This window comes from Palaemon carinicauda, chromosome 29, assembly GCF_036898095.1.
Source record: "Palaemon carinicauda isolate YSFRI2023 chromosome 29, ASM3689809v2, whole genome shotgun sequence".
NCBI lineage: Eukaryota > Metazoa > Arthropoda > Malacostraca > Decapoda > Palaemonidae > Palaemon > Palaemon carinicauda.
In genome coordinates, this window is record NC_090753.1 from 87048551 (window position 1) to 87060924 (window position 12374).

A 12374-nucleotide genomic window follows, 5' to 3' on the forward strand; every position below is an offset into this window, starting at 1 on the left:
CCCAGGTTGGGAGGGGTTGAAGGGTGCCAGAAAGAGGGCCTTCTCCCAGATCGCCAGAACCATGCAGTCCCTTTGATCCAGCGACTCATCGAGACTCTTCCCTCCTCCCCTCATCCAGCAGAAGAGGTATTATGAAGTATCGTAGGAGAACCTATCAGCCCTACCACTGGATCCGGTGATAGAATCTGATGAAAGGCTTCTCATTTTATACACTTTCCGGGCTTCCTTTCTTCTTTTCAGCGAGAGACGCCCTAAACATGGAGAGGGTCGCGAAATATGCCATGCAGGCTACTTTGTGGCTTGATCTATGGTTGGGGTCTGTGAGCGAGCTGATCAGGACAGAGGACTGATCACAAGAACACACGAGGGAGTCCATGTCATCCTTTCTGTTATCCGGGACCAGAACTGTTGAGTTCCTGGCTTACCAAGCTGTAAACTTGTAGGCGAACATGATCCTATCATAGCAGGATGCAGTAATAGAGAGGTCATGATCTATTCAGGCAACCACATGTAAAGATCTATCACAAAGCCGTAGAGTCTCTACGCCTTCGCCTGGAGGTTATCCAGCATCTTGTCGCAAAGAGAGGATTTTCACAACACGTAGCAAAAAAGATGTCCGGATACCTCCAGGAATCTTCAGCTGCTGTGTACCAGGCTAAGTGGACAGTCTTCTGTGGTTGTGGTCATGGAAGAGGTATCTCTCTTCGTTGGCACCTTTCCATCAATAGCGAATTTCCTTGTTTACCGTCAGGAGGGAAAACTCCTGACAGTCTCGCCGGTGAAAGGCTATTGCTCAGCCTTGAGATTGAAAGGAGTTAACATTTCCTCAGCATTGGAATTCTCTCCTCATTTGGAGTTTTTATCTAAGCTGTCCTCACTCAGAAGTTAGACTACCTCCACGGAATGTGGTTCATGTCCTTCGATCTCTGAAAGGAGCTCCTTACGACCCATTATGCCAGTCATCAGATCTTCACCTAACCCTAAAAATGGTCTTCCTACTTGCTTTGGCCTCGGCCAAGAGATATAAGTGAACTTTATGGTCTTTCCTACAATGCAGTCCATTCAAGGGGGTGAGGACTGGTAATGTTTGGCTTTGTCCCTGAGTTTATTGCCAAGACTCAAAATCTGGGAGTAGCGGATCTTAGATTCAGACCCTTCTGAATTGAGAGTCTGTGTAATGTTACTTATAACCCGGATCAACTGCTACTGTGCCCATTAGGGCTCTGAGGTGTTACTTCAATAGAACTATATTATCTTTCCTCATAGTGAGAGGGCTCTTCGTCAGCACTGGGAAGGTTAAGAAATGAATCAATAAGAATATAGTTTGAGTGGATTCATAGGGTCATAAAATGGGCTTTGAATCCAGATTCTTCTCCACAAACTCAGAAACCTAAAGCTCACGACGTTAGGGACATTGGTACGTCCCTAGCGTTGAAGAAAAACTATTTTGTGGCGCAGGTCCTTGAAGCGGGTATGTGGAAGTGTCAAACGACCTTCGCTGCCTACTACCTGCAAGACGTAACCCGCAAGAACATGGAGACGTTCTCTGTCATTCCTATGGTGGCTGCACAACATGTGGTTTAAACACCTCAAGCTCCTTAATGGACAACCAGTAGATGGTAGAGGGCAGAGGTTACCCGGGATTAAGTCTGGAATGAATGATAAGAAGGACTGGCTCCTCCTTTCTTTCATCTTCCCCTCTCTCGGAGAATACCACCTACGGTACTCTGCAAGCTGGCCTCCGCTGTCTGCAGGTAATAACCATTTCCCTTGTATAACCTGGTATAGAAATATATACTTGTTATATCCTTCTACCCCTTTGCAAAGTGGGAATTGAATCACGTCTATTGTTGGTTCAAAGAACCGTATGAATTCTGAGAATTCTTACCTAGACAAGTCACATTGGTGGTTAGGACTTCGACTCACCTTAGGGTGAGTCTTCCCAATAAAGAACGAGAGGGTTTGTACTAGTGACAGAATAAATGAGCTCATCATACAAATTTTTCCTACCATCTCCTATCCCCCCTGCAAGTTCTGCCTGCAATCAAAAGTGACGAGACAACACAGGTGCGTGTTTGTGTGAGCCGGGTAGCTGGTTCTACCCCAGTCCCCCTTTCTAACTAATGGTGGGGTAGTTATACCTCGCTAAAAGTCTTAAGGCTAGTCTTCTTCTGGGTATATATCGTAATAAATAGCTCAAGGTTTGTATCGTTAGGAAAAATACAAATTATTCTTAAATTTGTCATTTTTAGAAATATTGTTTCTTTCAGTGCTGTACTATCCTGTCTCTTCTTATTACAATTATCAGCGGGAAAAATTTGGAAAACATGAGTCTTTAAAGGAGAAAGTACAGTACAGTACACATCAATATAATTTTGATGAAAAACTTTTTTTTTTTTTTTTAATTCCATGAGCCATAATTGGCCCTTGACCTAAGTTAGAAATTAGTTAGAAATTAACCACTTATAGTTCATTTAAAAATAGGATGGTAAAATCCCATTTTCATTTATGACCCAATACTTAGTAACATTAACTCAGGGGTTTCAAGATAAAATTTTCTAGAACATGTATTTAACTTGGAAGAATGTTTGTCTAAACAGTACATGTAATGTAATGTATACAGTAATGAGCTTATCATGGTTATCTGAGAATAACATATGTCACTGAGAACTCTTGATAAAGTTACATTACAAACATACTTCTAACTTTGATATTTCAATTTCTCTTGTCGCGGTTAAGTCTGGTTAAAGACTCGATGAGTTTCTGCTGTTTATTTAGGTCTGGGTTGTTGAGCCAGATTTTTCCAGTTCATTACAGTGTTGTATTGAGAATATTTAGGTTGGCCCATAAATTCATAATTCATATTCATATCATTCGTGTAACTGATTACGTTTAGTTGTGTTCAGTGATTGTTTTGCATTGGAGCGGAGATGCCAGTGACATCTTGGTTCGGAAAAGATATTGGATGTTAGTCCCTAATAACTGTGAATGATCCATAACAGTTTTGGTGGCCTAAGGGAAACGATGCTATTGTTGGAGTGTTGTAATTAATATTACTGGATATGAAAATGGAAGTGAAACCTGTTCCAGGTAGTGTGTATCTGTGTGTTTATTGACAGAACTTGGATGTGCCTGTAGTGGAGTGCACTACTGTATATTTTATTGTATGTATGTTTGTGTTAGCATTTATTCACTAATGCTTTGTTTTTTTACTCTTCCTTTGTTACTATTTACTTTTTGCATTAAGTGCAAGATGTTTGTCTGTATTGAATACAATCTTGCCTACGCAACAACGGTTGAGGACTGGTGAATAGCTGAACAAATTAGATTGGTCGTCTGTGATAGCATCCGTTGATAATCCAGTGAGATTAACCAGCAAGGGAAACTCGAAAGACTCGCTTCCTTTTCCCTATCAGTCTATAAATCTGCCTAAGTAGAACTCTGGTTTGTTTTCTTTCATCTGAAATTATCCATAATTCAGAGTACAATTTTATGTTGGTAAGCTTATTTCTTAATTTGAGCACTTCTTGTTGCAATGGAGCCTAATCTCATTTCTCAATTTGAGGATTGCGTATTGCAGTAGTCCTTTAATGGCTCACTGAAGACGACACCTGAAGGTTCATTACATATCCTCTTTGGCTCCAACTCTCCGCATCTCACATGTATGATAAAGAGCAAGTGTGTGGCTATATATAAATATATAATAAAGAGGAAGTGTGTGGCTTTAGATAATAAAGAGCAAGTGTCTAGTTATGTATGAATACATATAAATATATGTTTCTTTCTGGTCACACAAAGCATCATGGCCAGATGTATAACAACTTGATCTCGCTATCCATCAAGTATGAGGGAGAGGGATTAGTCATATCCTGGTGAGAGAGGTTGTAGTTGAGTGAGTGGGAGTGTTGGGAAGGGTTGAATCTGTGTGCGCATGTGCGTGTTCAAATCTATCTAAATATTTAGCTGTCATTTTTTATGGGATGCATACACTAGTACTGTACTGTATTAAAATATTCATCCTTTCCCTCGTACTTCTACACACAAAGCTGTCTAGTATCCTTTGCTGTGAAATGATAGAGTGGTCTCTTAGCTGGTTTATTCTCACTGTTCACATTTGACCTGCATCTAACTGTTTGTAAGCAGTGATGTAATACATATTATTAACTTGTATCGTCAACAGGTATTACATGAAGTTGTGTAGCTGTATTCCTGATTGTGTGGTGAATGTGGATATGGGTATTTTAAGTGGTATTACAGTCATTTGAACATTTGACTCCTCAGATAAAATAATAGGTTATTTATGAGTTTAAAAGAGGCTGCGTTGATACTTGTATGCATCAAACTCTTGTTATACTGATTTTGTTTTTACTGTTTATTCTTTTTATTGCCTGTGTATATTCTTTTTTCTTTTTGTTTCACTTCGGTATTCATTTCTGTATATGCTATTGAAAATTATGAGCTTATAAAGTCCAAAAATTAATAACTGAGCCTTTAGAATTACAGTGTCTTGTAAAAAGCAGAGGACTAATTTCCCATCACATAAAAATGTTGAAAGTAATAAAGATAATTCTACTATATTAAAAATATCTGCTGTTTCATTGATATATACTTTGAAATTCTTGTATGTCATTACCATGCAGTTGTGTTTAACTTTTGAATCCTCTGAAAATGATTCTAGAATCTATTACTTTGCATTGCTAAGTTTTTTAATGGTAAGGTATTTTTAGGTGAATAAATTATATTCCCAATTTCAGGTACCCTAGTCACTGCTGTATACGATGACGACAGTGGCTCAGGGAGAGAGGATGAATCCTCTGAAGCTGTAGTAGGGGCAGAGGGAACAACTGAAACTACTTCGTCCTCCAGATCTCGTGGCGAGGCTGGAAATCTCGTCGGCCAAGTAGCGCCGTTTTGGATTCCAGACGATGACGCTCCCAAATGTCAGGAGTGTGGACAGAAGTTCACCGTCATCAGGAGACGGCACCATTGTCGAGCCTGTGGGCGTGTTTTGTGCGCTCCTTGCTGTCACCATAAAGCCCCTCTGCCGTATATGGATTACAAAGAGGCCAGAGTGTGTGGCCCGTGTCTTCATTTAATTCAGTTGGGTAAGTGCTTTTGATAACATGAACTGTGATAAAAAACTATTAAGTATGTGTTAATTGTTGCAGTATGTTCAAGTTTTTTCTGTTCAAGTAAAAGGAAAATTTAGGCAGAATGAGAGATTGTAATAGAAGCTTCTGTTGAAGTTTCGCGGTACTCTTCAGACCCTAAAGGTAGTTAGTACGTGTCAAGTGTTGCAGTACTGTACATTCTTTTTTTTTCTATTCAAGTAAATGGAAAGCTTGGGCAGAATGAAATAAGGAAAGCTTCTGTTAAAATTCTTCGGTTCTCCTCAGACCCTGTTTTTTAATTCATTATCCCATGTTAATGTTGTTACTCATCTATAATAGAGTAGCGTAATTCTTGTGAAAACCTTTTGCTTTGGTAAGTTTTAAACTACTGCACTGTCAGTTCTCTTGCCTTTCAATACCTATTTAAGAAACATCTCTGATTTATGTCGAACTTTTTACTCTTGACACAACAGGAAAAGTGTTTTTGCCCAACAATTGGTATTAATTGTATCTTAGAAACTAATGGTTTGGGTTTTATAACAGTATATCAACAAGTTTTGTTTTGAAATAAAGTTACTGTACTATATGGAAGTGACTTCCCTTCCTTTTCCAGTTTACATTTTCATAAATTATTACATGCCAGATCTTTTAATAACCAGAGCTGAAGATGCAGGTTATCTTAAATCTAAAGTAAATCTCCAATAACTGGTCTTTATAGATCAAAGCTATGAACGAGATGGGGAAGGACACGGAGGGCAAGGGAAGCAATCTGACCACCAGAGGAAGCCTCCGGATCCAAATAACCCTATGGAGTATTGCTCTCGAGTTCCTCCTCCCCAGCAAGTGGGAGCCATTGGGACAGCTCCCCCTCCTACTGTAATGGTTCCTGTTGGCGTCCTGAAGCGAGAAGGTAAGTTTCTACTTGTGTTTTTTCCCCGTCTTTCTCGGGTGTACGTCGTGAATGTTTTGTCTGCTGGGAGGCTTGATAGAAATGTGTGTTTATTTTTAATAGCATCAGCTGTAATTGTAAGCTTGTATGTGGATGTTGTTATCAAGTTGTGATGCCTTGAGGTAATCTCCTCTTTGCTAGATAAAGAATTCCAGCTAATTATATATTTAAGAAGATGAAGGCTGTTGTGTAGTTTGTTTGAGAATTGTATTGAAATTTTTATTAAGCTGTTGATGTGTTATTGTATGGTATCAGTATGCTATATGAAATATTTGCTGAAGTATGTTTATAGTGTATGAGGTTATCATTCATATAAGGAGGGTCCTTTAATAATGGTTGGGATCATGAATGGAAAATTTGGAAATAAAGAGCGTGCAGTCTTAGTTTGATGTCACATTGCCAATCAAAATCTTCTGTTTTATGATGATGCCAGAGTCACTGGCTGTTGAAGGGCCTCCTTATATCGTAGATGTAGTATGAACCTTTTTGTTTTTGCTTAAAATGGTAATGAAAAGCTTCTTTGCTTTGCTTTCAGTGTACAGTATAACTTTACAATATACTGGGAAAGTACATGATATTGGTTACTGTGCCAATGCAAACCTTTCGTTCTTTTAATTAGGAATGCTTTCTCCACGTACTTAGAACTGCTATCGTATCGTTGACAAGGTACAACGGTACTTCGGAGATCGAATATTATTCGTTGCTAAACCATGTTTGAGCACTTGAGCCTTTTTCTCCTGTAAGAATGAATGGAACTGTAATTGATTCCCCACTCAAGGTTGCTCCTATTTTGGGCCACTTTCATAAAAAGCTTACTATATTGAAATACAGTACAGTACACAAAAGAATAGTAATATCAAGAAGCTATAATTAATATAGTAAAGGAATCAATAAGGAAAAGGAAGATTGAAGTCCACTTTACCTGTAGTAAGGAGGAGGAGAAAGAGGAGGAGGACCTTGGAAAGTAGGTTCCCCTCCATAAACATGTTGGGTAACTGTCCTTTTGAGCCTCTTGCTCTTTGTTGCCTCTTTTCTGGCCCTGTGATTCATTTGAGGGCCTGCCTCTTTTTCTGGCACTGTGATTCATTTGAGGGCCTTATCACAAAATATTGATGTAGAGAAGATTGTCTTTGCATCCCTTTTATTAGGTTTTTGAAATTATTTGATACATTATTATAGTATTCACTTGCACTGCTGGCTGCTGCCTTATCTGGACAATATTTTCAACAAAACTGTTTACCTCAGTGCATTTTTTTGCCATAATTTCCTTTTATCATTGAACTTGGTACAAAATCCGTTTCCTTCTTCTCTGAAGGTATGTCCTCTTTTGCTATCAAGTATTGCTAATTATAAAAGTGTTAACATTCCTATATCAGTACTGTGTCATGTTCCTCTACCAACTCAACATTTTTTTCATCAACATTTAAGCCTATGGGCTTACCCTAAGAAACAATGTTCTCCACCACAGGCTCAGGTTCAAAGCCTTCAAAGTTCCTCTCAGGCCACAACTTTCTCCAGGCAGAGTTTATAGTTTTGGAAAACACTTCCACACAGGCTTTGTCATTGAGGTTTAGAGCATTGTAAACTGGTTCAGTCAGTTTTGTCCGTGACACATCTTTCACCTCAGCTAAGTTACTCTACCAATACAGGTTCTTTCCACTTTTTCAACCTTTCAATTTTTTTTATCTTCAGGACAAAAGATATTTGGAAATTTTGTTCGATCATCAAACTATTCAAGTACTTGGGCATTCATTATCTAAGTTATTACTATAATTCTTTAATGACAGTAGGATGAGGGGGAGCTACTTTACTATCGTCCTAAATAACTTTGAGCCACTTTTGTCTTTGACCGAGTCTAGTGCCCCTAAAAAGTGAGTCTCCTTATTCAAAGTACGAAAGGTTTGTATTTGCAAAGAAACAAATAAACTATAGATCAAGTTAGTATTTTCTCAGCTATGCAAAGCTGAGTCCATTTGATAAATTTTCCACCAACTACTATCCCATCCCTGAGGCTAGAGGTCAAAAGTTTCTCGACTTATGCAGTTGTGTTAATGAATCCTCTTCCGCCACCAAAGTCATTATCGAACTACCTTGTCAACTGTTTTCTGATTTAGCTTTGTCAATACAATACAGGTTCTCCTAATTAAACGGACTCAGGTTTTTATACTTGGAAGAAAACACAAATGACTTTAACTCTTCTAAACTTTTTTTTCGAGTAAGAATCTCTTGTCCGTCTTATCCCACAACACTAAGTGTTATATTTTTTAATGTTTAAGATATACTTTAAATTCTCTCTCTCTCTCTCTCTCTCTCTCTCTCTCTCTCTCTCTCTCTCTCTCTCTCTCTCTCTCTCTCTCTCTCTTTTTTTTTTGGGGTGGGTGGGAGGCATTAATTACTGAAACATTTAAAAAATCTTAATTGGTATATTTTCATATAAGATTAGTATCACCTACCAATCCTCTTGTTTAGTGTCAACCCCCAAAATACAGGACAATCAACATAATAATTTGATCTGTTGTGAATTTGCCTCAGTGATATTTTTGTTCTAACTTTACCATGCTTTGTCTGTTATGTCCATTGTGATGATTGATGTTTTCTGCAGTATGGGTGTCTTGATCATGAATGCCACTTGAGTTATTCATTGGTTTAGCAAAGCCAAAATTACCCCAAAAACAAATGGGTTCATTTTGCCGTTTTGAGGCAAAAAAAAAAATGTGCTAATTATTTGGATTTTTATTAATGTATAGACTTCTGTGAGAAATATTGTAAGCGTGCTTTTGTCACAACAAAGTGTGTGGTGTTATTTTGATGGTCAACACAAATAGTGACTGTTCTTTATTTGATCTCTGTCATCAGTGTGTTCTAAAGGACATAAGATACTCATTTTAATAAAGAAAAGTGTTACAATTTTTTTTTCAAAGGCATCTTATAAGATTTTACTATGAAGTAAAGCTGAGATAATATTTGCTCTTTTGAAATAAAGTAACAAAACTATATAAGAAATTAGCCGGGAGAAAACTTTTTCAATATAATCCACTAAAAATCATTTCTGCCAGTTTTAGTTTGAAGATTTTTTTCTGAATTTTGAGCATATATTTTCATAAATTATATCAAAGTTTCGTATTTTATATGTCTTGTAGGAGGCGCAAGAGTCTGTGTTTTACGCAAGGTAAAGCCATCTAAACCAAACGAATGTAGGAGGGATTGGGAATCTGGGAATAAAAGTTCTGATGGTAGAAACGTGTTTCTACAGAATATATTTTCTTTATCTAAAAGGACATACCAAGTACAGTAGTATCGCAATATCGATCCTTGTTTTACTTGCCTGACTGAACTAGCCAGCTTTAACTACTTTGTTTTTATCCTCCTGTTATTTTCAAGTTTGTTTATATTATATTGGAAAGATTTATTTTAATGTTGTTCTTGAACTGTCCTTTTAGATTTTCCTTATTTCGTTTCCTCACTGGGCTATTTTACCTGTTGGAACCCTTGGGCTTACTGCATCCTGCTTTTCCAACTAGGGTTGTAGCTTAGCAAGTAATAATAATAATAATAATAATAATAATAATAATAATAATAATAATAATAATAATAATAATACTGATAATAGTAATAATAATAATAATAGTAATAATAGTAATGATAATATAATAGTAATAATGATAAAGCAATAAGTTCAGAAAGAAGGTGGCAATTTAAATTACAGCGATTCCCAGGGAGCAAGATGATACTAAAGTCTTTGCAGTGTCCATTAGGATCTCAAGTACATTTCTTTCTAAGTTAAATTTGCATGTGTTCCTTTGGACTGCTGTAGATGGGTATCTGTCTGGCTTTAAATTTCCTGTACCATGTGGCGTTTTCTGCTAAGGAAATTCTAGGTAAATCGGTATCGTTTCCCTAGATAATCGAGGATTAATTAGGTACAGGCAAGTGCATAAATAATTGGATTTGGTGGGGAAGTTATGAGTATCTAGTAAAATACTGTAATTTAAGTTTGTATATACAGGAGGTTTTTCTTTATAGTCAAAGAGTGCACAGGTTTATAAGTGGTAGATGCAACTAAGAAAGCGATATGTATCACTGAATGAAAATGTTGTATTTTAGGTTATGTTATTTAGACAATAAAAATAAAACCGAGTTTATTGCTTGAGACAATGTAAAAGGAACACTCGGGTCTGTCCACGATATGTTGACCAATCTCTTTTGTTCCTTCTTCCGTATTTCTTTAATTTTCAAAGGATTTTCGAGATGAAGAGGATAAGGAAAATTTCCTTAGGATGTTTTTGTTTCAGAAAATAACAAAACCAAGATGAAGGGACAAATATGCCCAAGTTTATGTATGTTTTTCCCCTCTGATTTTCTTTTTAATCTGCTGTATAAATTAAAATATTTTAATTGAACATTATTAGTATTCATAAAGAAAGTTGGGCAAATCTTTGTAGAAAAATTTTCAAAGATATTTTAATTGAACATTAACAGCATTCATAAAGAAAGTTGGGCAAATCATTGTAGAAAAATTATACCTGAAAACCAACAGGGTATCGACTGCAGGTTTGTAGATGACCAGGTGCTAGTACAAATGTCGCTGTGTGCCGTTATTTTTCTTTTATGTGCTTTTGTAGAAGTTGTGCTTTATATAATTACAAAATGATGTACAAGTAATTTGGTTTTATATGGGCATCATCAAGATATGCAAGTGTTCAGTGTGTACAATAATTTGTTTTCATCTCTGAAAAAGCATTCCATATAGGTTATATGGACTTGCAAATAAATGTTTACAAAGACAAAAGCAACCTAAATGTAAGTTTGTGGATGCCTTTGTTCCGTATTGAATGTACAAAGTTGGCACCTCAGAAGCTCTTTTTGTAGACTTGGCTTACCAATATATGTACAAGAGAAACAGACACAGACATAATTACTTGAGGTAATTTGATTAGTGCAAGTATTGTATAAAGGATTCTTTCGCGTCTTTAACACTTTGCAAAGGGAGGGCTTTCATGTTGTGATGCCACTGATTTTTCAATGTTATGGGTAAGCAGTTGCTTCTCATCCGCTCGTATTTTGTATTAAATGCTTCGTAAAAGTTCATTGAAGAAGGAGAGACTTCATACCATTGGTATTATTGGTGTAAGTAAACCTGGATGTTATTTAGTGTTATTTTTATGGATACAGGTATGCAGTAATTGCCATGCACAGTAGAGCTTTCTATTTAAGCTTTTCACGCTATTGGCTGTAAGAATTCATCAAAGCAATTTTCTTGTATGTTATTTTGCGGGTATAATTTTCATAACTTTGATATACAGTACAGCACTATATACCTCTTAAGATAACCTCTGCAGAAAGTTAATACAGTATTGGACTGTATTGTGAATGATTGTTGCTTTCTATACATCCAAGTCTGTCATCACTGTTACGATCATCATATGTGATCTTTGTTTGTCCATACAAACAAGATTTTATTGTATAGACTCATTCTATTGTCCCGATATATGATTATGGACTACTGTAATTACAACCTGCTATGTTGGGCAAACTGTAGGTGATACTAAATGCTCTTTGCTGTAGCCTTTTGACCCCATCTGCATTCCCTCGTGTCATTTTTCATCTGTTCTCTTTGATCTCTTCCTACTTGGCTCTTCAACTTCTTTAATTTTTCTTCTTCCAATATTCATCTCTCACTTGAGGACAAATTTGGATGAGCCTTGGTTAAGCGTCAAGAAATGTATGTTATTGTTCTTGATAAACTGATTTCTTATACAGTAGAGCTAATTGTAATGGTCACATTTTTATGTCAAATATATGCTGTATATTGTATATCTTTGTCTCTCCTTATTAGTGTAGCCTCTTTGCCCTGAAATTACTGTGTTGCACCTTTGTTTATGGTCAGGTCAGCCTAATCCTAGTAAAAAAAGTTGGAAATTCCAGAAATAAAGATACTCTTTGATTTAAATATTACCTTCATCGTCATCTCAATAATTGTTTTTACATTTTTTTTTTTTTTTTTTTTGTGAGCCATCAGTGTTTTTTGGTATGTTTTATTTCCAGGTTTGATGTGTGCGCTAATGCTACAGATTTGATGTGTTTTTATTTCTCTAATGCTAATACTTGTACAGTACATGATTGATTTGTTAACTATGTACTTTTGTGGCTGTGCATGCTTTTTGTCATTGTGCTGTTGCACAAATATATATTTTACATTTCACCCTCACCCATTGGGAAGTTGAACAGATATGTGGGAGCATGTGGTGGTAGCACTGAGCTACCAGAAATTTTGAGTGTGTAATGTCTAATTTAGAATGTTGTTGGTTTTGCAA

General features: G+C 36.6%; 1 protein-coding gene across 4 annotated transcripts in view; it reads left to right on the forward strand.

Moving 5' to 3' along the window:
• Positions 1–12374, forward strand: part of LOC137622316 (zinc finger FYVE domain-containing protein 16-like) — a 53051-nt gene that overhangs the window by 16486 nt on the left and 24191 nt on the right. For all 4 annotated transcript variants that reach the window (XM_068352889.1, XM_068352888.1, XM_068352890.1 and 1 more), the window contains exons 4-5: positions 4755–5105; positions 5830–6021. In XM_068352889.1, the coding sequence (XP_068208990.1) occupies positions 4755–5105; positions 5830–6021 (543 nt within the window). The remainder of the gene's footprint in view (positions 1–4754; positions 5106–5829; positions 6022–12374) is intronic.